At 50.0% G+C, this 27,407-nt stretch overlaps 1 protein-coding gene across 2 annotated transcripts; it reads right to left on the reverse strand.

The window, feature by feature from the left end:
- Positions 1 to 1,835: 1,835 nt before the first annotated feature.
- Positions 1,836 to 27,014, reverse strand: PLOD1 (procollagen-lysine,2-oxoglutarate 5-dioxygenase 1). 2 transcript variants are annotated; one of them, XM_073316636.1, is made up of 19 exons: positions 26,781 to 27,014; positions 18,229 to 18,320; positions 17,560 to 17,693; positions 16,449 to 16,612; positions 15,823 to 15,935; positions 13,828 to 13,891; positions 11,755 to 11,852; positions 11,028 to 11,129; positions 10,739 to 10,870; positions 10,194 to 10,315; positions 9,173 to 9,277; positions 8,014 to 8,139; positions 7,120 to 7,261; positions 6,450 to 6,563; positions 6,033 to 6,098; positions 5,364 to 5,468; positions 4,666 to 4,812; positions 4,242 to 4,367; positions 1,836 to 3,937 (listed from the first exon to the last, which is right to left on the reverse strand). In XM_073316636.1, exons 1-19 carry the CDS (start codon positions 26,860 to 26,862, stop codon positions 3,782 to 3,784), a joined length of 2,190 nt encoding a protein of 729 aa, XP_073172737.1. In that variant the 5' UTR covers positions 26,863 to 27,014; the 3' UTR covers positions 1,836 to 3,781. The 2 variants fall into 2 exon arrangements, with proteins under 2 accessions (XP_073172737.1, XP_073172738.1); XM_073316637.1 differs by lacking the exons at positions 1,836 to 3,937; positions 4,242 to 4,367 and having other exon boundaries at positions 4,701 to 4,807.
- Positions 27,015 to 27,407: the final 393 nt, after the last annotated feature.

The following is a 27,407-nucleotide window of genomic DNA, read 5'->3' on the forward strand; positions in this document are numbered from 1 at the left end:
ACCAAGTCCAGGTGGCAGTGGGCAGGCTCAGGTAGGAATGTCCCCACCTGGAGGCGTAGCTGAGCAGCAAGCTGGGCTGAAACCCCAGGGTTGTATCCTCAGCTGTAGTCCTGAAAGGTGAAAGAGGAAGCCCAGCTGAAGAAGAAATGCTGGCTGAAACATGTAGAGAAAAGGGCCTTCTGGGTAGGGTTGCCAGCTTTCAAATGGCACAAAATGGAACACCCTAGCTCTGCCCCCCCCCCCATCCCGCTCACTACATTCCCCTGCTCTCTGTGGCTCGCTCTCCCCCACCCTCACTCACTTTCACTGGGCTGAGGCAGGGGCTTTGGGTGTGAGAGGAGGTAAAGGCTCTGGCTGGGGGGTGGGGCTGAGAGATTCAGAGTGTGGGAGGGGGCTGTGGGTTGAGGCAGGGGGTTGGGGTTCAGGAGGGGGCTCTGGGTTTGTGGGGGGACTCAGGGCTGGGGCAGGAGGTTGGGGTGCAGGAGGGGGTATGGGTTCTGAGCTGGGGTGCAGGCTCTGGGCTGCGGTCAGGGATGAGGTCTTTGGGGTGCAGGAGGGGTCTTAGGGCTGGGGCGTGGGCTTCCCTCAGGTGGCTCCTGGTCAGCGGCGCAGCAGGGCTAAGGCAGGCTGCCTGCCTTTCCTGACACCCTGTTGCACGCACCCCGGAAGCAGCCAGCAGGTCTGACGCTCCACAGGCACCGCCCCACCAGCTTGGGCCCCCCCCCACCTAGGAGCCAGACCTGCTGGCCACTTCCAGAGCGCAGCACGGAGCCAGAACAGATAGGGACTAGCCTGCCTTAGCACTGCAGTGTCAGCAGTGCTGACCGGAGCCGCCAGGGTCCCTTTTCAAATGGGTGTTCCAGTCGAAAACTGGACACCTGGACACCTTGCTTCTGGGAAGCTGTGTTGGAGGTGTGGTTCGTCCTCTGTTCCTCACCAGGACCAGCCCTGACACCTCCAGCACCAGCATTTTATTCCAATTATTTTATTAAACAAAATGTCTGAGCCTCCACTAACCTAGGCTGGACTCAAACCAGTAACCCAATGATTGAAAGCCTCCATAGTCCAATGCCAATCCCCCCAATCTCTGGGAAGCGGTCACAATAACCCTCTTACACCAGCACTCTCTTAGGTAGTTATACTGAGAGATCAATTTCTTTTGTTTCCTTCTGGAATTTTTTAAAGACCGTTGCTTTTCAAAAGAGTAACATTAGGGGGCCGTTCTTGAAATATTTAACTGAGATCCTCTGCTGCAAGAGAAGCATAGGGCATACAGTCAAAATACAGTAATCAAATAGAACGTCTGGAAATACTTCATTGTGACAGACATGTACTACGAAATTTGAATCTTCACCCAAGCCCTGGACAGGAGACTATTATTAATTAGGTATTTTTTCTTCTTTACAACATGAAAATGATTTATAAGGGTCACCATTTTCCAGAACAATATTCTAATATTTTTTAAAAGTATCTGGTTTGGTAAGTATTACAGCTCCCCAGCATTGTAGCACATGAACACCTCATGAGAATGAATGCATTTATTACAAACACCCACATGAGGGGAGAAGAATAATTATTGTGCCTTACTTCCCACATCTGTAAAACAGCAAAGAGATGAGTCTTGGGATTTATCGAAGGTCACATAGCAGGCCCATAGCAGAGCCAGGCCTTGAACGCAGACTATCTGTCCTGATCTTTAACTGCAAGCATCTGCTTTACCAGTTACTGTAGATAACCCTGATATACTGGGGATCCACCAAGTTATGTGTTCTGTCATTAATTATATGAAGTCTGCCTCTCCCATACAATTTAAATATACATATTAAAGAATCAAATTATTGCACACATCATTTTGTTAAGTTTTAATGTAAAACTTGCTGTTTAAAACTGTACATCTTGTGTGAAATACTATGAGACCTCTATACCAGTCAATTCCTTGGGCAGAGGAAAAAACAACAAAGTGGATAAATCTGTTGAATAAATACATACAGCTCTTCAACATCTTCTTACTAATGACTGGCCTGCACTGGTCATTCCTTTGGTGACACTAACTAATTAACTTGATTCAGATTTTCATTAAAAATAGAGGCAAATTTTGCTTTTTTTAGCTGATTGTTGGTGCATGGATTTCTCTCCCTTCTCTGTAGATGTGTTTGTGGACATCCCTGTGCATGGGCCCAGAAAGGAAAAGGTCAGTGTCCCCTTCTTCTGTCCTATATTTGCTAATTAAAGTTCTCTGTCAAAACACACATCTATTTACCCCAGTAGTGGAGCAATTCCTTTCATCTGACTGTAACTGCCTGGTATCAGAGGCAGTAGGCTTCACTACCTGGCAGTTATAAACAGATGGCAGAGTCACTCTAGAAACCCACAAAGAATCTGGTTTTAGAAGGTGGCTGTTCAAAATAACTTTTGCTGAAAATGTCGTGCTCAAGCAACATCCGAGTTTGGCAGACCTGAGGACTAAAGACTTCTATTTAATAATCAAAACAGATACAGCATGGGTGATGGCAGTACATGTTTCCCCTACACTGCCCAAGAAACTTGCCTCAACCAAGATTCTTTTCTACATAGATTCTTATAATGGGCTCATCCAAGTCGAATCTTCGTCCCTTCCAGCAATGCAATAAGCAACATGACTAACATCTGTCCCAGGTTTGTTCTCTCATCTCCCAGGGAGAAGTGAGTGCAGTGCAGTGTTTTGTTTGGGAATTTCTTTTAATAATGATCAGTAATTATCTCCTCTAGGCGTAAGAGGAGAATTCAGTCTCCATGGCCCATTCAGTCTAGACACGAGGGACCAGTCAGTGCCAAGTGTAATATGGACAACTGATCACTGCAAAATAGACTGAGAGCACCAAGGACACCTCACAGAGGCCACTGAACACTTATCAGATGGAAACAACTTTTGACCAATACTGATATGGGATAGATTTGAACTAGTAACGTAGAGGTGAAAGGCTCCAATACCCATAAACCATCCAGTTCTCCACAGCCTCCCCTTTCTAAGAAGCCCCTTACACACACACACACAGAGTTTGGTTGGGTGGACACATTCCCTTCCAGCTGCAGCAAGATAAGGTTGGGATGACATCTTTCACCTCTTCAATCTAATCACAGAAGTCAAGTATTGTCAGCCAACCATGGGTTGGCGAATAGGAGCCATGGGGGGTATTATCATTGCTGGTTTTAACAAGGTGATGTGCTCCCAAGTAACTTCAAAGAGGTATGGCTAAGATGAACCTCAGGCTGGGGCTACTGAGTTTCATCCAATGCTACAGCTGTTAAGACTCCACTCCCTGATCCTGAAACCAGCTCCCTGATCCCACTCACGTTTGGAGCAATGTCCAGAAAGGATTCCCTAAAGTTCATTTCTCTGTCGGATGCACAAAGAGACAGTCTTGCTGCTGCTTGGAGAAGGGGCTTGTGGGGAGGGGAAAGAAGTGACCTGCCCCAAAAGACCTGGATTTTCAGTCCAAGCAATTAGTCCAGTAAGCCATGGCAGATAGTGAAGAAGTAAAGTCCAAGCACAGATGAGGATGAGTATCGGAATTGAAGGCACAAAGAATCTCTCCAAATTCTAGAACTACACTCCTACCTATTTTCTGCAGTGTTAGTGGAGGCGATCTTCCAACAGTGAAGTCAAACCATCATTTAAAAAAAAAAATCAATTTCCAAATAACTTTGATGGATGCCTTGGAGACTCAGCAGCGTTCCCATCTCCCACTCAGAGTCAGCGGTGAGTGATGCTGGGAAAAGGTTTTTCTCATGAAGCATGGCTCTAAGGGTCGAGAAAGGACACTGCGATATAACGGGTCCCTTTTGTGGTTGGAAGGCCCTCGTGATAATGGGTCAGACGTCCCGGGTGTAGGAGGGTCCAACCCTTCCGAGGAGCTCGAATGGAGCAGTTGTAACGGAGAAACCGGCAGCCTCCTCCCTGCGTGAAACAAAAAGAAACAGGCATCAGCCAAGTACCAGCAGAGAAAGGATCCCTGTATTATCCGAACAGTCTCCTGATTTTCTGGACTCCCTTATGATGGTTTGGTAGAACCTTCTACCACCAATCTGCCTCATTAGAAAATCCTGAAATTCAAACCCAGTCACTGATTGCAGTCCTTTGGGATCAAGGTGCCCGAGATGGAGGTGGGGATGAGCTGGGAGGTGTTCTGGGTACAGGAAGGAGGAGAAGACCCTAGACTGGTCTGGGAGACTTCCAGACTGACCTTCTTGCAAGCACTTACCTCGTAATCTATCCCTACCCGGTTCAGGGCAATGTTGATGGTGAAGGTGGAAGCATCATGGTGAGGCATTAAGGAGGGTTGCTCATCAGGTTTGTAACGAACGACAAAGGCCAGCTCAAACTGTGTCTGCAGGAGAGAAGAGAGACATACACAGACGGTGCCAAAGCACCCAGAGGGCATTCACTTCTAGGGGATGGTGTGTACATTGGTGTAATTGGGGTACAATACCCCTGAAATAAGGGAGAAAGGGGCATGTTCCTATTGAGAAGTATGGTGCACACCTTGATAACATACTCCATGGTAATTTCCTCCATTATGGCACGTACTGTGGTACAGTGCCCCAGTGGTATTGCCTCTCCATGGCCATGATCATGAGAGACGCTGAGCACTCAAATCCCATTGACCAAGCGTGTTTGATGCCTACCTTTGTATAGTATCCTGGGTAAAATTTCTCTGTGATTGGAGCAATATAGTCCAGAAGGAACCTGTACCATTCTCTCTCATAGCCAATTTGGTTCATGTGGATGTCAATAGTTGGGACATTTTCATAACCCCCGAGTAGCCTGCTGTCCTGAAACGGAACCATAAGATTGATTGGGGACACGTATCTTAGATGATAAGTATGAAACACAGTTTGACAGTAACCAACAAACATAATGTTCATCTATAGGGCTTTTCAGGATTGGAACGCAGGGAAGGATCATCTACATTTTATAGAAGGGAAGTCAAGGCACAGAGGAGGTTGGAGCCCAAGTTTTCAAAAGTGGCTACTGACTCTGGATGATTATGGTTCTCCGACTTTACAACCGCTTGGCCCTAATCTTCAGAGGTGCTGAGCACTCCAGTGGACAGCAGTGGAGGTTGCAGGTTCTCAGGGCCTGCGAAAATGAGGCCTAAGGGGTCTCTGACTGATTTTCTGACTGCCCAGCGACCGCTATTGAATGTTTGGGCCTAAGTCCAAGGTCACACAGTGAGTCAAGAGCAGAGCTCAGGAGTCCTGACTCCAGTGCCCTGCTTTAACCACAGGATTAAAACTCCGGCCTGTAGCAGGCTGCAGCTATGCCCAAGGACTTGGTCTAAGTGGTGGGAGCTGTAGCTTTGGAAGCTCCAGCTTTTTCTTACCGTGTTATCTCCCTTGGACCACTGGCCAAAGTGCTCCATTTCCTCCACCAACTCGTCACAGGCGACGTCAGTGAATATAGGGAACCAGTAAACGTCGGGGCAGGGCTGGAGAGAGAACACACGAGAATTCAGACAAACAGAAGAATGAGACAAATACAGACAGACATAGGGGGCTCTTCATAAGCTACATAACACGTAGGGGGAGGGGGAGTTCCTTAATTTTGCAGGACAGCATCATGGGGGTGTTTGTTCCAGTTTTACAAGGGGGTGGTTGGGTCTTTTTTTTTTTTTTTAATAAAAATCATCAAACAATGTGTTATGTAATTTATGAACAGTCCCTAGTCAGACAAGAGGAGGACAAAGTCAAGAGCAGGGAGAGAGGGCTCACTGGAAAAATAGCTAAAATGTTAAAGGTTGAATCCTGCCTTCAGATTCCCATGCCTTGCTCCCAGTAAAATTAAGGAACCTGGACAGATGCCTCTGAAGAAGGAGGGATTTGTCCCGAAGAATACCTTCCAATAGTGACAGACCACATTCTCTCTGAATCTGATGTTCTTTTAGGCAGCACTGTCTCCTGTAAGCTACCTATTTCTGAGGGTGAAAGGCTGAAATAATATGATACTGACATGCCGTTCTCTCCTCCGCTGAGAGAAGAGCAGCATTTCTTACCATCTCCACCAATTTCCCTTTCAGAGCTAGTGTGTAGTTTTCATGGATGTACTTTTCTTTCCAGTCCTATGGTTAGAAAAAGACAAGCAAAGCAGTCACTTCTGTGGCGCATGGCTCAGGATGTGGTATTAAGCCATGCCCTGGCATCCCCCTCTCTCTCTCATCACGGAAAGGGGAAGCGGAGCGGTAAACAGCAATTGACAGCATTTTCTCGGCTTGGAAGCTCCAGGGCCCAGAGGAGTTTTCGAGTGAAATGCTTTCCCAAAGCCCTGCAGTTATGCACCTAGGGAACCCCATCAGAGGGATGTCACACAGCAAAGCTTGGACCCTCCCCTTAGAGACACGACTCGTAGCAGCGTTATCTAACAGGGAGGCTAGGGGCGTATCCCACAGTGACAGGCCTGCTCAGTCTCTCACCTCAGGATTGCTGAAGATCTGCCAGAGGTCGTTGTGGAGATGAGTCGTCTGATAATTCTCCAGAGAGAGTATGTGTCCAAATTGGTGCCGGTTTGTCACGAACATGAAGACCCTCTGTAGAATGGAGGGAAACCATCAGGCTGCAACTATCTACTGTGGGAGCTGCTTCCCATTAGCCCTGGCTTCATGCCCTCTGTCCACCCACCTCCCTCTCTAATCTTCACACTGGGCATCCCCTCCCCAGTGAGCCTTTATTGGTAAATCCAGACCCACCCGGGATGCAGAGAAGACTAAATAGTCCTAGCAAGGGCCAGTGATGGAGGCAGAACTTCTGCACGTTTCATCAGCTAAAGACAGAAGCAGGATAAAATAGCTCGCACAGGGTCACTCGGCCTGTGGCTATGCACATGTAGCTCCCACTGACGTTCACCGGAGCTGCATGAGTGGATCCTAGCGTATAACTGAATTTAGTCCGGGTTTCTCAGACCACAGGAAGAGATTCTCCTGCCCCCCTGACTGCATGTGCGTCAGGAAAGGCATGTAGGCTTAGTTGATGCCAGTTCACTTATTTCCACCTAGGCATGTACAGTTGAAACGGGTGTCCTGAAACCTGCCTGCAGAGTTGTTTCAACTCCACCCTTGCTCCCTGCAGCCAGCTCCCTGTACTGACCTGATCCCGGACATTATGGCAGAAAGCCATGTCTGCATCTAGTTTGCCGCTGTGGAAGAGGTCTCCCTGGTTGAGCTGGGATCTCAGGGTGCTGCCTTTTATGACATAGATGCTGGAAATGTAGGGAACGTTCCAAATCCCACTGCAAAATGGGGAGAGGGAGATTTAGACACTAAGTAGTAACAGGACAGAGCTTACAGGATCAGGCCCCAAAGGACTAAGGGCTAGATTTCATTGTGAACATATTTAGGGGGGGAAAGAACAAAAATAAAGCATTGCTGTTCTTTAGAATTTGGTTTGTGTCAAAGTTTAAAGGGTCAGACTCAAAACCCTACAGCAACCAAACGCAATGACCTACACAAACCCAAAGAGGAGCAAATCAGGAATGCAAGCTGTTCCAGTAATCAGCCTTTGGACATCTACAGCACCTTCCATCCACGCAGCACACAGCTCTTTACAAACACTATTTAAAGAAGAATGACAATCCCCCTTCCACCCCGCATTGCGGGATAGTTACGCATCACATTCTCTATCCTTAGCAGATGGAGAAAACAAGGCACAAGGAGAGACTAAGCGATTTGGCCATACAGTGAATTAGCGACAGGGCTGGAAACAAAACCCAGGGCTCCTGACTCCAAGTTCCCTACTCTGGTCACCAGACCTTACTCCCTCGATTACATATGGTATGTAGAAGACAGGTACATAAAACTGCTCCTGTCTGGAAGGAGAGACTTCCTTGCCTTCTGTAAACACAGTGATGGTCTGGTACTCTTGCCCCAGGATCCCAATTGGCTTTAGACTGATTTTGGGGGTACATACTCTCTATCCACTGTCTATTCAGCAAGCCTTGTATTTAGGGGATTCTGACTGGCAAAAGTCCCTCACAATACTTACACCCTCCGCCCTTGAACAATATCCACGTAATCCTCTGAACGGGCATAGTACCCATCAGGACTCAACGCACCCCAGAAATTTGACCACAGCTTTCCAAGACGGCTCACCAGTGGGGCAATTACCGGCCTGCAGGCACAAGAGGGAGAGATGGTTGGAGGGCAGGATGCTGCCAGGGGAAGAAAGGAGGAAGATCCCAACGAGAGTTTCAGGGTCCAGTTTTGCCTTCGCTTACAGATGCTACCCCCTCTTGACACCTGTGTAAGTAAGGGCAAACTTGGGCCCTAAGCTTATAGTTAAACACATTCAGCAGACAATCCCCTCTGAATGTAATCTAAGGCGTTCTAGCAGCTGGAGACAGAGCTGGAAATCTTTCTTCTTGGGGAGCAGGGGAATCATTTCAGTAACATGAAATATGTTTCTCTACTGTGTATCCAGCTCCCTAAGACTGAAACCACAGCTAAATCTCTGAGCCAGAGCCAGACATAACCAGGAATAGGTTCTGTTCTCTATGAAGCCCCAATGTGTGGAGGCTTCTGATCAGCAATGGGCCTGCAAAACTCCCTCCCCCAGATGCTCAGCTGTTGAAAGTAGGTGTAGCATCACTGAAATCAATGGAACTATGCCAATTTACACCAGTCAAGGATCTGGCTTCTTGGATCCAACACTCATGATTTTTAGGGATGGGGAAGAAAGAACTCGGACTGTGAACCTGGATATAGATCCAGATTTTCCAGTGAATCCCTCCCTTTATAATGGGCTGAAGCAAAACCTGCATCTGAATGTACCGCCCAGGATGTTTGGAATGTAAATCCAAATCCAGACCTCAACCCTGTGGCTTGGACCCACATCTGGTCTGGAAAAAAATGGTTCTGATTCTGGCCTCTCTGTTCCCAATAGTGTAGGCTCTGCTCCAAAGAGATACGGGTAAAACAAGGGATGGTTTACATCCAGAGCCCACTGCATCTGAATCCAATAATCCAGGGAGGGGGGTTGGATATATGGCTCCCGTTTTGGTCCATCTCTATTGGAGAAAACCCTTAAGTTTCATTCCCAGCAATGTTATCTCTTCCCAGCCCCTTACACATTTCCCAGGAAAGAAGGAGCTCCCTATCTACATTCCTGACTTGAAGCCTGCCCAGTAAGGATCGCTCAGACTCACTTGTTCTGTTCAATCAGGATCCGTAGAACTTTCGAGTTCTTCAGAACCACTTCGGCATCCAGGCTGAAGTAATATTCACAGTCAGGATCCTGTCTGCACAAATCCCTACAGCCAGAGAGCCCACAGGTCAGAGAGAGAACAGCAGCAGGACAGCAGGGATGACCTTCACTTTGCAGTCAAGGGGGCCTTCTCTTCTGGGATGGGGGAGTTTATCCTTTACAGACTGGGTGCAGAGCCCCTGACTAGGGTTGGGGGGAAGAGAGGGTTAAAACCCCATGCCTGAGCAAAGGAGTAGCAGGTGGCTGGCCCCTCATGGCAGGGAGGAGTGGGGCTGAGCTCAGGGGAGGCTGTTTTCTCCATCAGGAAGGTGGACAAGGAGGCAATGGGTATGGGGAACCATTGATTTGGAAGTTGAACTGAAAGAGGAACAGGCTGCACTTGAGGCTAGAGAAACTCGAAGTCCTCTGGATGCAGGAGCCTTACTGCTTCCATTTGTTTGGACCCAGGCTGTGGAAAGCTGTATACTTAGCCTGGGAATCTAGCCTGGCTTTAGCCCATGTTGGCTGGACAATAAGCAGGGGCTAAGTTCATACCTGCCATGGACAAGTTGCAGGCCAGTGGCAGGAAAATGGGGAACATGGACGCAACCTGGACAGAGAGTGTTTTGTGGTACAGAGGTTCTTAGCAGAGGGTCTGAGAACCCCTTTGGCAGTGAGGGCATCGAAGTGTGTTTGTAATGCTGTCACCCCAGAAAAGTGGCATCTAACGGGCATGCATAAGGAAGGAAGGGAAAGAGAGAATGGGTTGGGCTGTTACACAATATACCACTGCAACACCAGCCATTGTTCCTGCAAAGCTCCAAAGCAGACATCTATGAAGGAAGCTTCTGCTGCTCTGCCCACAGAGGCCTGTTATCTTGGATGCAAGAAGCCTCTCCCTTGTGATACGGAGCCTAGACGGAGGATGGGGTTGACTCCAGTATCCCTATCGTCTGCCCGTTCACACTGGTCTTCTCACTTACACGCCCATGTTCCGAGCATCCGCATTCTCCACGTGGTCTTCTGGCCCAATCACTTTGACCGCATGATATTCTTTGCCATGCTCCTTCACAAACGTGTCCACCCGAGACAGGTGAAGTTGCTCCTGCACACAGAGGGAAATGACACAGAGCGAAGAGTAGGTTACATGAGCTTCACACAGGCTGTCTGGCCTCAGCTAAGGCTAGGCTTGGCAGCCTCCTGCTCTGGAGGCTCTGGCAACACCAGAGCACGTGAGCTGTATGTCTTCATGGCTGGAGGTAATTGATACACAGGCTTCTAGGAAAACAATGAGCTGTACCTGACTTCCAGGTCCCGGCAGTCTGGGGAAGTTGCAAATACTTCTGGGATACAGGAGGAGGCAAGCCATCCCTCACATGGCAAAACAAAGACAGGGTTGGTGAGATAGTATCTGTTATTGCTGGTCCAATAAAAGATATGACCTCATCCACCTTGTCTCTCTAGTATCGTGGAACGAACACGGCTACAACAACACTGCATAAGACAATCCAAGGCAGATGTTCCTTACATGGTTGTGGATGAAGAGCTGAGTGCGTTTCTTTGGGTACTGGAGGTTCTGAAGCCTCAGGAAGAACTGGGAGAGAAATGGAGTGGGCTGCTCAATGAAAACTCCAATCAGAACCAACGGCAACACATCATCCTGCATTCAACAAGAAGGTGAGAAGCGTGAGGGCTGCTCTCCAGCTCCAGAAACCTGGCGACACCCTCACCATTTCCGAGGCAACCCAAGCACGTGGTGTAGGAATTCTCTTGTTAGCACCAGGCTTCTGCCACTCTAAATATGCATCAATCCTTACCTTGAACCCTGTGAGACTTCTCAGGCCTTCATCACACACAGTGCAGCCTGTCTCGAATGTCCAGGCCCGAGGAATATAGTTTCCCAGGTAGTTCAACTGCAGCTGCAAAGGGAAATCCCCCAAGTGCTTAGTTACAAGGCAGGAGAAAATCTCACCCCAGCCTCTGATATTCAATCAGGTTCCATCGCCAGTCTCATCTCCCTTCTCTCCCTGGGAGAAGGGAAATGGAAAAGGATGCAAATCTGAGGGTCTAATTTTCTACAGTGGAGGATACTGATGTGCTGGGATAACACGAAGGAGTGAGAGCACTTTTCAGTCTCCATGGCCTGGTCAGTCCTTGGCGGCTAGGTGTTGAGGCTGGCAAGAAGGGGACCAAGCGTGGCAATTATTGTGATGTGAACACCTGTGCACTAGGAACTGGACTGATAACCACCAACTCAGTGGCTGCTGGCCAGTCATTCCTCAGGTGGGGATGTTTTCAATCACTGCTGACCTTGGTCTTGATTTGGCCCAGTGACCAAGAAGTAAGGAGCTCCATGTCTTGCTGTCATGGCAGGGAGCCACCCAATCCCCCCATCTGTGAATTTATGCAGGAAGAAGTCAGTGTGTGAGGGATGGATGCCTCATTTCCCAGAATTCCCTAGGCAAGTGCTTCACCACCTCAAGCCTAAAGAGGTTATTTGCCTTGGTTTCATACCCAACCTTCTTCTTCAAGGCTCCTGCTTACCTTGGTGGGTCCATTGCCGTGGATCAGGACTGGGAGGGTGTCATACTCTGCGTTTCTTGCTCTCACGCGTGCATTTTCAAACTTCAGAACCACCTCATCTAGAAACCACATCACAGCAATGTTATCTGCAGGAGGCTTTGGTAGCAATTTGGCCACACAATGCCCTAGCCATCCCATACAAGCAACTCCTGGGAAGACGGGAGAGTGGGGCTGGATAACTATCTATCATATTTGTGGAGCACAGACAATCCACGGAGGGAGAGGAATTATTTAGGGCGGCCCAGCGGGGTAGAATTAGGAGTGATGAGATGGAACTTAAGAAAGGATAGGATCAGGGAAGGCTCTGGAGAGTGAAATCTATTAAGCTGTAAGGCAGTCTCCCATAGGGAACCAGTAAAGCCTCACTGACTGCATCCTTTAAATCAAGAGTAGGCAAAGAATATGTGGTGAGGAACAATTCTGCACCAGCAAGGGGGTGGGGAGAATCCAGGCAAAAGCAGCTTTTCCTCCTCTGAATTCTATGCTCCCCTATGTCTGTCTGTCTGGCACATCCCCAGATGGCATTATACAGTGACTGCAGAGTGACCAGCCAAGGGGTCTGTGTAACCGAGCTATGCAAAAAGGCCAATCACGCACAGTGACAAGGGCCCTCATTCCTGCAATGCCCCCTGGCAGCCCAGTGCAGTGTCGCCATCGCATCTCTGCCTCATTTTCCTCAAATAAGGGTTTTAATAAGTCCACTGATGCTTGTATCTTGAAGAGTGCCCCTTCAGGGGTCTAGCTTATTCACCCCAAAAGGCAGAACATCACACAAAAATGCCTCCCCCTCAGCCTCTCTAGCTGAAGGAAGGAGGGCCTGAGTCAACCTTAGTCTGCCAACTCTCATGATGCCCAAGGCCCCTTACCGGTGAGGCCTTCCTGACCTGGAACCCTCTTCTGGAGTCAGGGGCCTCCTGGCTCGAGCAGCGGAAGGGTCCCTTTTCCTGGGTCAAGGTCTCCACACAGAGGCCAAACCACAAAGACTCTTCCTCACGACATCATATAATTCCTCTGATCTAGAGTTCCTGCCGTTGCCTGGTGGAATCTTTCATGGGAGCCAGGCTTCTCTGAGACGTAGCATTCACAGGCCCTTCCTTCTGGCCACTCTCCCACTCAGGAGCATTCTCCCTGGGTTTCCTTTGCTGGTGAGCCCCTCTCACCAAGTTCCCCCCCAAGAAACCTTCTATGTAGGCATTTTCTCTTCCTGCACTCTAAGAACTCTTCTCCTCCCTCGGGGCCCCTGTTCATCCAGCCCTGTCCCACTGGGAGCAGCATCCTTTTATCTCACTGAGGTGCTTCCCCGCCTAATTGACTGCCTCTCAGTAACTCAATGAGTGACCTAGTCCCAGGTGAACCTGAGCTGCCTCACTCCCCCATCAGAGATAGGCTGGGCTCCTGACCTCTCCAGAGGGACAGCTACCCTCTGACTCCCACCCTTACCAAGATAAGAATGGGACCCCAAAATCCCCCCTGCCCCATGATAACTGCCTAGCTAATTAAAATAAGGGGAAGGGGGGAAGAGATAAACTAAAATAAAGACCTATATTTCTCCGCTCCAGGAGAACAAATAGATAAAACTTTCCAAGGGTGGAATAACTGACTGGCCAAAAGCATGGTACGTGTGAGTGAGTGATGAATGCATCTCATCAGCTCCCCACCTTTCAGGCCATTCAATCCAATGTACAGAACCAAGAAGGCAGGCAGGTGGCCCTTGGCCCTGGGTTGTGTGTTGCTACTTCCCTACCAGTTTCCCTCCCCAAAGCTAGTGTACTTTGACATGCGTGGAGATCAAAGCAGAGAGGAGGTGTGGTATGGAAAACGCGACCTGCAGGCCTAACTGTGGAGCTGGCAATGCCGTAAGAACGAGGCTGGGGGCTCTATGGGGATTGCAAATCAAATCCAGGAGTCTGGGCAGAGGTTTTCAACAGAGACCTGCTCTGGGGATAGATTTTGGAGTTTAACCACTTCAGCCACAGTGTGACTGTTTCTAGCTGCTCTGCACTCTCCAAGGAGGAATGAGCCTCCCCATCTCACCTAATGCTCCATTCAGGTTCTGGAAGATCCGGCATCTCTGATCCACAGTGATGTTGATATTTTCCTTTAAAGAACGAAATAACCTCATTTCGGACACGCTCATTTAGGACGGCATACGCTCTGCAAACAGATGGGTCATTCCAGCTCTCCCACCCCTCTTACTGCCCTCCATTCATTGCAGAAAACCCTATAAAACCAGCCGCCCTTGTTTCCCAAACCCTCCATGGATTCGCTTCAACCTCCCTCACAGATCTAGGCCCAGGTCCTTAGCTGCTGTAAATCAGTTTAACACCATTAACTTCAACCCCCTAGGAGCCCTGAACCTGCTCCCTGGTCCCACCACTCATCTACCACAGGTTTCATCTCTGCCCCTTCACCCAGTCTCACCACTACTAATGCAAGAGCATTCTCCACTCTATCTTCTGATCTCTAGAATAGCCTCCTCCACCCGTAGCAGATGCTGCGTCTCTTTTCAGATCTCCTATGAAAACAACAACTCTCCTTGCCTACATCTTTTCACGTTTCCCTCCCTGGGCTACTGTTGACTATGTCAGTCATTTTTAAATACAGTTTGTGTGAAAGACCATGTGCTAAATAAAGATGTATTGTATCATCCCGATCACTAGCATGTCCCACAGGCTCCAAAACCTTAAATACTCCCAGTGATCCCCAGTCCCACCTGAACTTCAGCAGTTCTCCCTTTGCTAAAATACCACCACCACAGCGCTTTTCAGCGTTAGATCTCAAAGTGCTCTCCAGAGGAGGTCAGTTTCACTATCCGCATTTTACAGAATATGATTTTATATTGCATTAGGCAAAACCAGATAACACGAACAGCTTAAAGCTTCCCAGGGCATGAAAAGACGACAAATAAAAGCACACTGATGGAAATATGCCTGCCTGCTCACACAGCAGTATATGAATCACGTGTCAAAACATAGCCAGGAGCGCAGGTTTGACATACATTTCTTTTGTGGACAGTCTCCAGCTTCCATCTATCTTCCGTGAGTGCTGCTCATGTTAGCAGTGTTAAACCACAACTTAGCAATGGTTTAAGACTGGGTGGCAGATGCATTTACACCAGGTGGCTTTAAACCATGCTACACTGGGTTTCATCAGAATCCCACTCAAACCTAGGTCTGACTTAATAGTTCACTGCCCCTCCAAGCATCACCTAAGATATATTAGAATAACTCTCAGAGGGGGAGAATGGATGTAACAGTATCTGGATTTTGAAAGCCGTGTCAATAGAACTATTCAACTCTGGTCTGGCTTTGCACCAGGACTTCAGCGGAGATCATTAAAGAGAAACAGTCATGGTAAAAGTTATGGGCCAGATTCAGACCTGGGGATAAGTAAGTGCCACTCTACTTGCTTCTCTCATGGCTTTTTGCAAATAGCTGACTTCACTTTCACTTTTCTTGATCGTCACAAGTTTCACTTCCTGGTTCCTATGCTCTTGCACAACCCTGCAACGTTTGGGTCACAAACACGCTAGGAGAATGTTTTATTTGTTCAAGGATAATAAGGCTTTTTAAATGTTATGACATCATTGCCGTTGGTGTAAAGTGACATGAAACCTTGTTTTAAAAACACCTGCCATCTGGGCCAAATCTGATAGGGCAGTGACCCTTTCAAGGGTCGGTACAGTGGGGGTGTGTGCAAGGGTGCACATCTGCCTGAACAAAATGGGTCACTGTACACATAAGTGAACATTTACATGTGCCAGTGTAGTCCTTACTGGGGCAAGAAAGAGACACCTAGGGAGACATCGATGAAGAAGGGGAAAAAACAGGAAAATACTGCTGGAGCAATAGGTTCCTAAGTGGTCACCCTCCTTTACAGCCAGCTGGAATGTTGCTTGGGGGTTGGGGGACTCCACACAAGTAAGTCTGGAAACAAAAAACACACTGCACGCCCCAGAAAAGGGTGCAGGATACCAGGGATCACTGGCACTGGCCAGATGCAGCACCTGCATCACCAACTCACACGTACCCTTTTTTCCGGATCCAAGAAGATATTGGTGTAAAAGAGCTGGTCGCTATCATTGTCAAGTCCTTTCCAATCCTCCACAAGCTTGTTTAGGTTAGGAGCGTAACCTATGAAACCTGCGGGAACAAGGCAAAGGGTGAAGAGAGCCAGTGTCTCAATCCAGCCAGCCTGGAAGGGAAAATTCTCAGGGACTCATACATGTGGACAATGTCTCAGTCCCTTCTCCAAGGGGACATATACACTGTCTCATATACATATGTCCCCCCCTGCAAGGTAGCACAGATACACAGTTTCAATCTCTCGGCAAAGGGACGTGCACTCTCCCACCATGGGTCATCAGTGGGGATTGAACCCTTAATCTTCAGCACCCAAAGCGCAAGCTTCTGTAACCTGAGCTAAAGGAGCAGCCCCACTAGCTAAGAGTAAGTTGCAGGTTCTTATCCTCTACATGGGTTGCAATCAATGGAGGGAGACATATTTGCAAGTGCCTAGCTTATGTGCTATGAATGTGTACACACATGGTCTCAATTCTCCTCTAATTGCACAGTACTTTTCTGCCCCGCCCCATCTTCTCTAAGAGCCTGGTCTCCCGGAAACACAAAGCTGGGAGACGCTGACCTGTCTCTTACCTCCAGAACCCAGGAAACGCTTGCCATCTTGCACCGGAGGGTACTTGGCTTCCAGCCTCCGGTCAGGGTAGATGAAGGTCTCTGCTGAGAAAACCACCTTGCTCTTGGCCTGTTTGAACTTCTTCAGCAGCTCTGCAGGGCCCGATGCAAAGAGCACATCATAGCTGCAGGAGCAGCAGAGCAAGGCAGAAAGGAGAACAGAAAGGAACGAAGTCAAAGAGAACAGGTCAGGAAAAAAAAGAGTGTGAGAAACAGAAGATTCTCTCGGAATCCCTTTCTTTTAGCCCTGCACCACAGCGTTACAATCCCTGCAGTCATTCCAGGCATCGGTGTGGTGTGGTAATAGCCCTATGGAATCCCCAACACTGGAGGTTTTAGGACCAGGTTGGACAAACCCCAGACAGGGATGGTCTAGGTTTACTTCATCCTGCCTCAGTGCAGGGGGCTGGTCTCGATGACTTCTCAAGGTCCCTTCCTGTCCTATTTTTCTGTGGTTCTGTGAATTCATTGAGCGGAATATGGTACTTGTTCCAAACTAACCTACTGTGGTGAATAAAATACTGAGCTCACAGATGGATTGTTCCTTACATCCCTTAACGCTCAGGGGCTTTGCTTCTAGAGAGCTTTCCCTTCACGTCCTCGGAGCCTGCGGCAAACGCTGGTATCCCTGGCCTGTCCATTATGGGTGCTGGGACTTGAACCCTGACATCTGTCAGCCCACTCTTTTATTTCTCCTCACCGCGGACTAGTTCTTGGCTCCCAAGATGCCGCCCGCCTGGCTCTCCACCTCTCCTGGCCAAGCGGACAATTCTGCTGGGAAAGGCCAGGCCAGAATGGCAAACTAGCCCACTGATCCCTTGGAGGCCAAATTCAGCCTGGTGTAAGCAGAGGTAACTCCATCATCCTTACACAAGAGTTGGATTTGGTCCACTGCAGTGAGAGCTTCCCAGCTGGCACTGATGCATTTAACATTTCGCAGTCAGCATGGCGCAGGGAATCCCAGTAGGCAGGACTTCAACTTCCCCTACCAACCTCCTTCAGCGTTAATTACCCCCTGTTAAGAACCTGCCTCACAGCTCAACTCATGGCAAATCCCTTCAGCCCCGTTTACCTTTCTGTGAAGAGGATGATCAAGTCCTCCTTATCCGCATGCTGCTTCAAAGCGGACTTCAAGAGACGGACCTTCTGCCCACCTCCTGCTGCCTTCTTGTCATCACCACGCCACTCCTCATCCAGCCCCAGCACCTAAAGGGTGACAGGGAACCTTTTAACAAAGAGTTCACGCTACACAGGCAACAACTTGTTTCCCCAGCGTGAGTCACTCTAAGAAATGGGGTAGGAGAACCAGCTGCCAGAGAAACTCACAGCTACGTCGCTGCTGGCCTCCGGTCAGACTTTTGGCAAGGAGCAATGGTGCAGGAGCGCTGGCTGAGGAGGAACTCAGTTACACCTGTCCCGACCTCTCCCAGTGCAACTCCTAGCGGGCAAGGGCGTAAGGACACTTGCTCTGGTGGACACACAGTTACTGCTGACCCATCCTCTGCCACTGAGCATCACCACGAGGAATGGTGCAGGAGAGCGCGCAGCAAAGAGCTTTCACGGGTGTCTCTGTAGGAAATGATCGGGCACAGGGGCTGGCTCGGTGCCGCGGCTTTTGAGTCACAGCGGCACGATGCTATGTCATAGCAGCGTGGCTTGCCGCACCCATGAAAGCTTTCTGATGGAAGTGTGGTGTTGTGGGGGTCCCTTTGGAGCAACTCCCAAGGCTGCGCGGCTTCACCTGGACTTTGTAGTTGAAGAACTGGGCTGATCTTTTGAAGCGTTTGAATCCCTCAGTCTCCTGGGTGGCCACAGTAAGAACCAGCAGGTTTTCTGTAGGCAGGAGAAAGCACCAGGTAAAGAAAGACGTTCCGCCCTTCTCTGTTTCACCATTTAACAACCCACCTTCAAAAAGCAGCTTTGCGATTAGAAACAGGGGCGAGGTGGGGACTGGCAGCCTGAGGGCCCTGGCTGACTTCATGAAGGTAGGTAGTGTGGGGAAAGTTGAGGCATAGCAGGTACGTCTACACTGCAGCTGGGAGCGAGCCTCTCGCCCAGGTAGACAGACTCGCTCTGGCAGGACTCGAGCTAGCATGTTACAAAAATAGCAGTGTGGATGCTGAGGCTCGGGCTCTGACCCCCTTGGCTCAAGGGCCCAAGCTGCAGCCTGAGCGGCTACGTCCGCACTGCTTGTTCTAGCACGCTAGCTCGAGCCCTGCTCGCGTGAGCCTGTCTACCTGGGTTGGGAGGCTTGGTCCAAGCAGCAGTGTAGACGTACCCCCCGAGAAGTTAAGTGACTTTCCCAAGGCCACATGGCAAGCTAGCCACAGATGCAGGAATAGAACTTGACAGAGTCCTGATGTCTTCATCACTCACCACCCAGCATGACTGCCTCCGCTCAACCTCTGCTTTTCATTGCGACAACATAGTCCTATGAAACACAGACTAAAGCCCCGTCTAACTTGGATCTAGGGTCAAATGTTTGCATAAGCAAAGTCATGCTCCCCTGCAGACTCTCAGCACCGAAGTTCGGACCAAATTCTGCACGTGCTACTCTACTGCAATGTTCCCTCTCATTTTTGACAGGCTGTGCGCACAATTTCTTCTGTGCACATTTTTGACAGGCCGAGTGCGCAAAAAGTTTCTTCTGTGCAAATCGTTGTGCGCCCGGTGTTTCGCCGTGTGCACGGGGCTTAGAATCTGCGTGTGTGCACACACGCGCACAGCTTAGAGGGAACAGTGCTCTTCAGACTTCAATGCGGTGGGAGGTGCTTCCGTCCCTGAGAAAAGACGGCTCCTGAATTACAGTCAGGATTTGATTCACAGCCTGGAGTCCACTGGTGGAAGCCGGGCTGCAGGCCAGCAAGGGTGGAAAGCCATTCTGGAGGTGCACCGCAAGATACTCACCCACAGCTCTGCTCTCCTGGAGCAGCCAGCCAGTGTAGCCCCTGAGTGGGGCCAGCCAGAGGCAGAGCATGGCTAAGGAGCCCTACGCTAATACCAATGAAACCTGTGTCGTTACGTTGCCTTTACACTGGTACAACCAAGGTCAGAAGCTGGCCCTGCCCGTGAAGTCTGAGACTTTACAAAACTATCATTTCATTGCTCGGCTTGTGAGACAGACACAGAGAATACAACTTACTGAGGGTTTCTCTAGTAATGTAAAATGTAAGTCTCACTTTCCTCAGAGTTTAAAGAAAATTAAACATGAAGGTAAAAAAATAACACTGCCATCAATGGATGTGCAGACTTGAAAATCATCCACTTTGTTTAAGTGCTTACCTGCAGCACTGCTCGCTCTCTCCAGTGAGCATTTACACCGACATAAGGAACTGCAGCATTTGGCCAGATAGCTGTTATTTTTCTCTTGGATGCGCCTCTGATTTTCTATTGTAGTCTGGATCTGTGGTCCAGATGTCTACTATATATCATGTGGATTTATTCTGTCACAGCCTCCATCCAACATTCTCTCCCTACTGCTCTTGATTTTTTGGTTTCCAGTTTCTTAAAGTACTTTTTCAGTTTTTGCACATCCTCATGCTGGCAAAACTCCCATAGACAAAGCTCTTATCAAAGTCAAAGTAAAAATGGAGTAAAACTTTTAGGATTGGACCCATGATTTCTTTGATGTAACTGAATGCTCCTGCTTCATGTTAACACTTTCACCCGGATAGGAATGTGCAGGGGTCCTGGCAGCACTGTTCAAACAGGATCCCGGGCCAGTCGACTGGAACATTGGAAAATTCCAAGAATAACGGATTGGCCTGGAGGAGCATTTTCTTGGATCTAGCAGGACACTGGAGGAGTGAATTTCCTAGTGGGTGCACATGGTGTGCATCCCTAATGCATCTGGATAGATTTCCTGGGCACACAGAGCCCGATGCCTCTGGATGCATGAGAAAAGCAGGATCTCTGGATGTGGTAGACCACTGAGCATAAAATGGCTATTAGCCAGGATGGGCAGGGACGGTGTCCCTAGCCTCTGCTTGCCAGAAGCTGGGAATGGGCGACAGGGGAATGGATCATTTGATGATGACCTGTTCTGTTCATTCCCTCTGGGGCACCTGGCACTGTCCTCTGTCAGAAGACAGGACACTGGGCTAGATGGACCTTGGGTCTGATCCAATATGGCATTCTTATGTTCTTATGAAAATGGTGAAGGGTAGATACTAACCCACAGCAATTATCTGTCTGAGTCCTCAGGATATGGATGAAACTATAGTACAGTTGCAGAGAGAGATCTGGGGTGGGGGTAACAAGGGTAGAGATAAGTTTGGGATTCCCAGCTGAGGGAGAGAAGGGGTTTTAACCAGAAGTCCGTGAGATCCTTTATTCCCATCACAACAATATGAAAAGAGATTACAGGTCAATAAGAGACCATCAAGTTGGATTTAAGTATATTTTGTTTGAGATAAGGTGAGTGAGGTCATATCTTTTATTGAACCATCTTCTGTTGGTGAAAGAGACAAGCTTCCAAGCTCCACAGAGCCCTTCTGGGCTATTTGTTAGTCATTTAGGTACCACAGTGTTGAGCATGAGCCAGATGGATGGACAGACAGATGGACAGAGCTATAAAGGAATTTGAATGATGCAGAAGCATAGTTTTTAAACTCAGTTATTTAGCCAGCACAGTTAGGGCCCTAATTACACTCCTGCTTTTCATGTTCTGTGGAGTCAGATGTAAACAGCTTGGGAAAGTATGCAGTCCCCCAGGGAATATGCTAAAGCCGGCAAGTCTCCAGTCATGTGACAGCGTGCAGAGCATCAGAACAGCCTGCTTTGCTAGGGAGCCAGGAGCTCAGGCTTTCCTAGAAAATGGGAATCAGAGGGCAGATGAGAAGGGACGCAAATGTGGAATACCAGGCAGGGGGCTGGAAAAGAGACATTAAATTCCAGCCCCTGCTGTGAGAGCTGAAGATGTAAATTAACTGAATAAGACGGAATAATTTATAGGAGCCCACTGCTGGGCAGCTATTCCAGCCTGAATACTCTCCAAGGACCGAGGATCTCAAACCAAACAAAGCAGGAATTCATTTTCACGCCACCTTCCAAAGACAGTCAGCAAACTGTTTACACTCATCTTATGTGACTTCCAGAGTTTTCCTGCACCAAATGGGAGAGTGCGAGAGGCTCCAGCGGATGGCTGAGGAAGAGGTGTCATATTTCGGAGACAGAAAAAGACCTCACTGTGCAGCATATAAATTAATTAGAGCGAGAAAAAGCCAGTGCAGAGCCTCAGTCCTCCCCACACAGACTCTGGGCCGAATTCCTCAATAAAGATTCCCCTTAATTAATGATCTGGTGGGGAGGAACAACTTTGAGAGACACTAGCTAGGCTTCACTTCTGTGCCAAGAGGCCTCTAGTTACAGAGAGATCTTTCCACCCACAAGGCATTCTTTCAGTCCAGTCTCGGAAGTCTTAAGGCTGAACTATGCAGCCTCCAGCTACCTTCCCCTTTTACCCTTTTCTTCCTCAAAGTTACTGCTGCAAGTGAATATTCACTTCCTAAGCCGCAGTAGTTACCCTTTTGCTCTATAACCGGCAAAGCCCTTTGCTGGGTTCCCCAAATGCTCTTCTCTTTCTCCACATCACCATTTCAAATCCTGGCTCCCTTCTCCAGACATAAATCACCCCGGGCCAGATCCCCAGCTGGAAATCGCTGGAATGGTGCCAGCTTACACCAGCATTCAAATGCCCTTGTGAGCAGGGTAACATATGTTTGGCATTTTGTGGAAGCATTTCAAAGCAGATGTACTCTTTCACATCTTCTGTCCCACATTACTTCTTGTAAACAAAAACACTGACTCCTTTCTGCCAAGCAGGGTCATCCAGACTCAGTGACACTGAAGGCTACTCGGACAACCAGAAACCTGGAAGTTACAGTTAACTGTATAAACACAGAGTACAGAAGCAGCATGGATCAGTGGATCAGGCATTGGACTTAGATTCAAGAGACCTGGATTCTGCCTCCCACTGACCTGTTCTGTGACATTAGCAAATCACTTCACACTCTGGGCCTCCATTTTCCCATCTGTACAATGGGTACATGATGCTTACCAACCTTTCTAAAGCACTTGGAGCACTGTGGTGAAAAGAGCTATGGAAGGCAAAGTATCGTTACAGAGACATAACATTTAGATCAATAATAAATGCAAACAGCAATACTATCAGGGTGGACTTCAATGTTTCTCCACATAAATAGTTAGAATCTGCTTGCTGGAGGAGTTCAGCAGCAGTAAACGTAGACTGTGGCTACACTACACAGCTTTTAGCGACACAGCCGACGTAGCCGCTGTTGGTCGGCAGGAGAGAGTTCCACAAAAAACTTCCACCTCCCACAAGCAGCAGCGGCTTTGTCATCACGAGAGCGTTCCTGCCAACAAAGTGCTGTTCACACTGGTGCTTTTTGCCTGCAAAACTTTTGTCATTCGGGGGAGTGTGTGTGTGGGGGGGTTAACACCCCTGAACGACAAAAGTTTTGCCGACGATGTGCCAGTGTAGACATACCCTTAGAGACGATCATCTTTTTCCTGAACTTATAGGGAGAGCACAGATGCAGTTGCATATTAAGACGCCAAGGGCTGCCTTTAGCCCTAAGCTGCACTTTGGAAAGCATGACTGTAAAGCTTGCTAGTAAAATAAAGCTTAAGAAAATACGACTCACCCAGGAGACAATTAGTAAAATCAATGCCCGATTCGACATCTGAGAATTGAATTGCCATATTAAGTTTACTTGAAGCACACTTTCTCTTTTAATAGTAAGTCAAACACAGCACAAGTAGTACCTAGACTTGCAAAAAAATGGGTCTCCAGGCGCTTTACAGAAGAGGCTCGGTAGTAGTATCCCCATATTACAATTGTTGAAGCTGAAGTGCAGATTTTTCTTAAGGCCCTGCAGCAAGTCAATGGCCGAAAGGGAAAAGCACTCATTCCAAGCCCCTTGCCCTATGCAATACACCACACTGATTCCTGCATAGGGCCAAATTTCTGTTCCTGGTGTGCCTTGGACTCCTGTTAATAAAATCAGTGAGAATCTGGGGTGCACAAGGAGTGCAGAAAGCGTGACCCAAGCTTTGCACAGAGTTGCTTTTCTTACACTCCTCTAAGGATTCGCCTACACACCAACCCTGTGGTGCTTTAAGTACTGGGGCCTTATGCTGGGACTGGTAAAGCAGTACACCGCCCTGGGGGATACAGTTATACAAGTAAAAAGATGCTTATAGCAATATAAGTTATTCCCGCCAATTTAGGGGAATAAACTATACCGGTACCAGGCACCTTATTACTAGTACAATTGGATCCACACTAGGGAACTGTTTTTGTTTAAAAAAAAAAAAATCACTGTCCTACCTGAAATTGTTAAATCGGTACAAAATCTGTAAACAGAGCAGGCCTAACCTCTTTTAATAGGTTCAAACTTTCAGCTCCTATTGCTGCCTGTGACGGCCCACAGTTTAGCTTCCGTAGTTAGAGATTTCAGAGTGGTTGCCGTGTTAGTCTGTATCAGCAAAAACAACAAGGAGCCCTTGTGGCACCTTAGAGACTAACAAATTTGTTTGGGCATAAGCTTTCGTTGTCTAAAACACACTTCATCAGATGCATGGAGTGGAAATCTGATGAAGTGGGTTTTAGCCCACGAAAGCTTATGCCCAAATAAATTTGTTAGTCTCCACAAGGACTCCTCGTTGTTCTTAGTGAGAGACGGTAGGGAACGTGAGATACAGCCTTTCCCTGCGAGGCTCCCAGTTCAAATCCAGCCAGTCACCAGTGATCCAAAAACATCACCATTTGGTAGCTGCCCTCAGCTAAAGGCAGTCAGACAGATGTCCACATCAACACAAAATCCACCAGCAGTATCGGCAGCTCTGTGGCAATCTCAGTGGAGAAGCCAAGGACTGAGTGAGGCTGGAGACTGAACTATCCCTTCAGCCCCTACAAATGATCTGATCCTCCAGATCAGGGTCTGGGGACATGGACGGGACGGTGAAGGGGAAGCTTACTGTGCAGCTCTCTGTGCTAACACTTTTCTGCGTCTGAGGCCACTGGTCTCTAGAGATGGCATTCTTGCTCTTCACCGGAACTAAATTCACACAAAGATCTAGAAAGGTAAATAGGGAACTTCCTGCTAAACCCCCTCAGTGCTTGATCCTTTGTTAATTTTAGCTTGTGCCCTCTTGTTTAGAGCTGGTCTGGTATTTTTTGCCAAAACTTATTCCCCCCCACCGAATGCCCATTTGTTAAAAGCAAACTGTTCACACAAAGGGTCGGTCTTGACAAACCTCCCAATTCCAAACATTTGGGGAAAGGAAACATTTGGAAGTTGTCAAAACATCACATTTTGACATTTTCAAAATAGAAGCTTTCAATCTGGAGGGTCAAAATGACTATTTGCTTTGAATTTTAGAAAATTTCCACAAAAAAGGGTTTAAATGAAAAAAAAACATTTTGAATTTATCTAAACAGAATGTTTCTATCAACCTGAATGGATTTTTTTTTTCCAGGTTCTTGATTTGTGAAAATTTTCAAGATTTTGACTTTTCATCCTGATTCAGGATGGGGAAATTTGTGGAATCTTGAAAATTCCCTACTCCTGATTTTGAACTTGTACCATTATTTACAACTTAAATCACGTTGCCTCTTAATTGCCACTTCTTTAATGAAAATAAATGTAATGAGCCAAATTGCTCTTCAGAGTTGTAATGCTGAAACTCTATCATGCTTGTAGTCATCTGCAGTAGCTATTCCAATTCTTCTGCATTTAGCAAAATACTTTAGAGGTTCCCTCACCAGCTGTTTGTATAGGGATAAAATGATGGTATCTTCTGATTGTTCCAGACCTCAGATAATCACACAGGCATCCCAGGGCTCCAACTCTCCATTTACCAATCCCTGTCTGGCTGTCTAGGTGCACCATAGAAGTGTAACAGGCACTGACCACAGGTTGTGTGATGCAACAGGGCCCAACGGCTGAGCCTTGGGCACTTACCTCAGACTGGGTGGTACCTGAAGCTCATGTTACTCACTCTGTGCTGTGAGCACTGACTCCAGGCTGGCGGTGCCCGGGTCTGCCCGGGCAGGGGACGCTGGCCCCCCGCTGGCAGTGCCCAGGACAGGCGCTCAGTGCCCCCCGCTCGCGGTGCCCAGGACAGGCGCTCAGTGCCCCCCGCTCGCGGTGCCCGGGTCTGCCCGGGCAGGGGACGCTGGCCCCCCGCTGGCGGTGCCCGGGACAGGCGCTCAGTGCCCCCCGCTGGCGGTGCCCGGGACAGGCGCTCAGTGGCCCCCGCTGGCGGTGCCCGGGACAGGCGCTCAGTGGCCCCCGCTGGCGGTGCCCGGGACAGGCGCTCAGTGCCCCCCGCTGGCGGTGCCCGGGACAGGCGCTCAGTGCCCCCCGCTCGCGGTGCCCGGGTCTGCCCGGGCAGGGGACGCTGGCCCCCCGCTGGCGGTGCCCGGGACAGGCGCTCAGTGCCCCCCGCTGGCGGTGCCCGGGACAGGCGCTCAGTGCCCCCCGCTCGCGGTGCCCGGGACAGGCGCTCAGTGCCCCCCGCTCGCGGTGCCCGGGACAGGCGCTCAGTGCCCCCCGCTGGCGGTGCCCGGGTCTCCCCGGGCAGGGGACGCTGCCCCCCGCTGGCGGTGCCCGGGTCTCCCCGGGCAGGGGACGCTGGCCCCCCGCTGGCGGTGCCCAGGACAGGCGCTCAGTGCCCCCCGCTCGCGGTGCCCGGGTCTCCCCGGGCAGAGGACGCTGGCCCCCCGCTGGCGGTGCCCGGGACAGGCGCTCAGTGCCCCCCGCTGGCGGTGCCCGGGTCTCCCCGGGCAGGGGACGCTGGCCCCCGCTGGCGGTGCCCGGGACAGGCGCTCAGTGCCCCCCGCTGGCGGTGCCCGGGACAGGCGCTCAGTGCCCCCCGCTGGCGGTGCCCGGGACAGGCGCTCAGTGCCCCCCGCTGGCGGTGCCCGGGTCTCCCCGGGCAGGGGACGCTGGCCCCCGCTGGCGGTGCCCGGGACAGGCGCTCAGTGCCCCCCGCTGGCGGTGCCCGGGACAGGCGCTCAGTGCCCCCCGCTGGCGGTGCCCGGGACAGGCGCTCAGTGCCCCCCGCTGGCGGTGCCCGGGTCTCCCCGGGCAGGGGACGCTGGCCCCCGCTGGCGGTGCCCGGGACAGGCGCTCAGTGCCCCCCGCTGGCGGTGCCCGGGACAGGCGCTCAGTGCCCCCCGCTGGCGGTGCCCGGGTCTCCCCGGGCAGGGGACGCTGGCCCCCCGCTGGCGGTGCCCGGGACAGGCGCTCAGTGCCCCCCTCTCACCCTCCTGCTTGGAACCGCCGCTCCCCTCCGCGATCAGCAGCGTGAGGACCAGCCCGGGCAGCAGGAGCAGCTGGGGCAGCATCGGGGCGACTTGTGGCGGATCCTGGGCTCCCCGAGTCCGGTTCCGGCTCCAGCCGCGGCGCTGCCTGCAGACCGGACCCGGCCCTGTGCACCGGGGAGCGGGACAAAGCGGGCACCCACCGCGGCCGACTCCCGGCGCTGCGAGGTTCTCGCTGCCACGCACTAAACACGCCCCTCCGCGGGGCTCCTCCCTGCCGCCCGGACTCAGCCCCTTCCCTCCAGCCCGGGCGGCGGATCGCTGGAGCCGCCTGGGGCAAGGGCCCAGCACACCGACAGCTGGGGAGTCTGCCCACCCCACTGCCCACCCCCCGCTAACCCAGTCCCCAGCCTGGGGGACCTGGGGCAGGCAGGATTCCTGCTCCGGGCTGCCCTCACCCCATCCCCACCGCCCCATTTCAGGAGGGCTTTATGGACACACCTCGTTACGTATTGTGGGCGATTTGGGCGTGACAAATGCTACACAGAGAGATCATCTCTAGTACTCCTTAGAAATGAACTAATGTGGCCAAGTTCAGATCCCAACTTTCCCAAAGGGTATGTGTTGGG

This window comes from Lepidochelys kempii, chromosome 18 (genome assembly GCF_965140285.1).
Source record: "Lepidochelys kempii isolate rLepKem1 chromosome 18, rLepKem1.hap1, whole genome shotgun sequence".
Classification (NCBI taxonomy): domain Eukaryota; kingdom Metazoa; phylum Chordata; order Testudines; family Cheloniidae; genus Lepidochelys; species Lepidochelys kempii.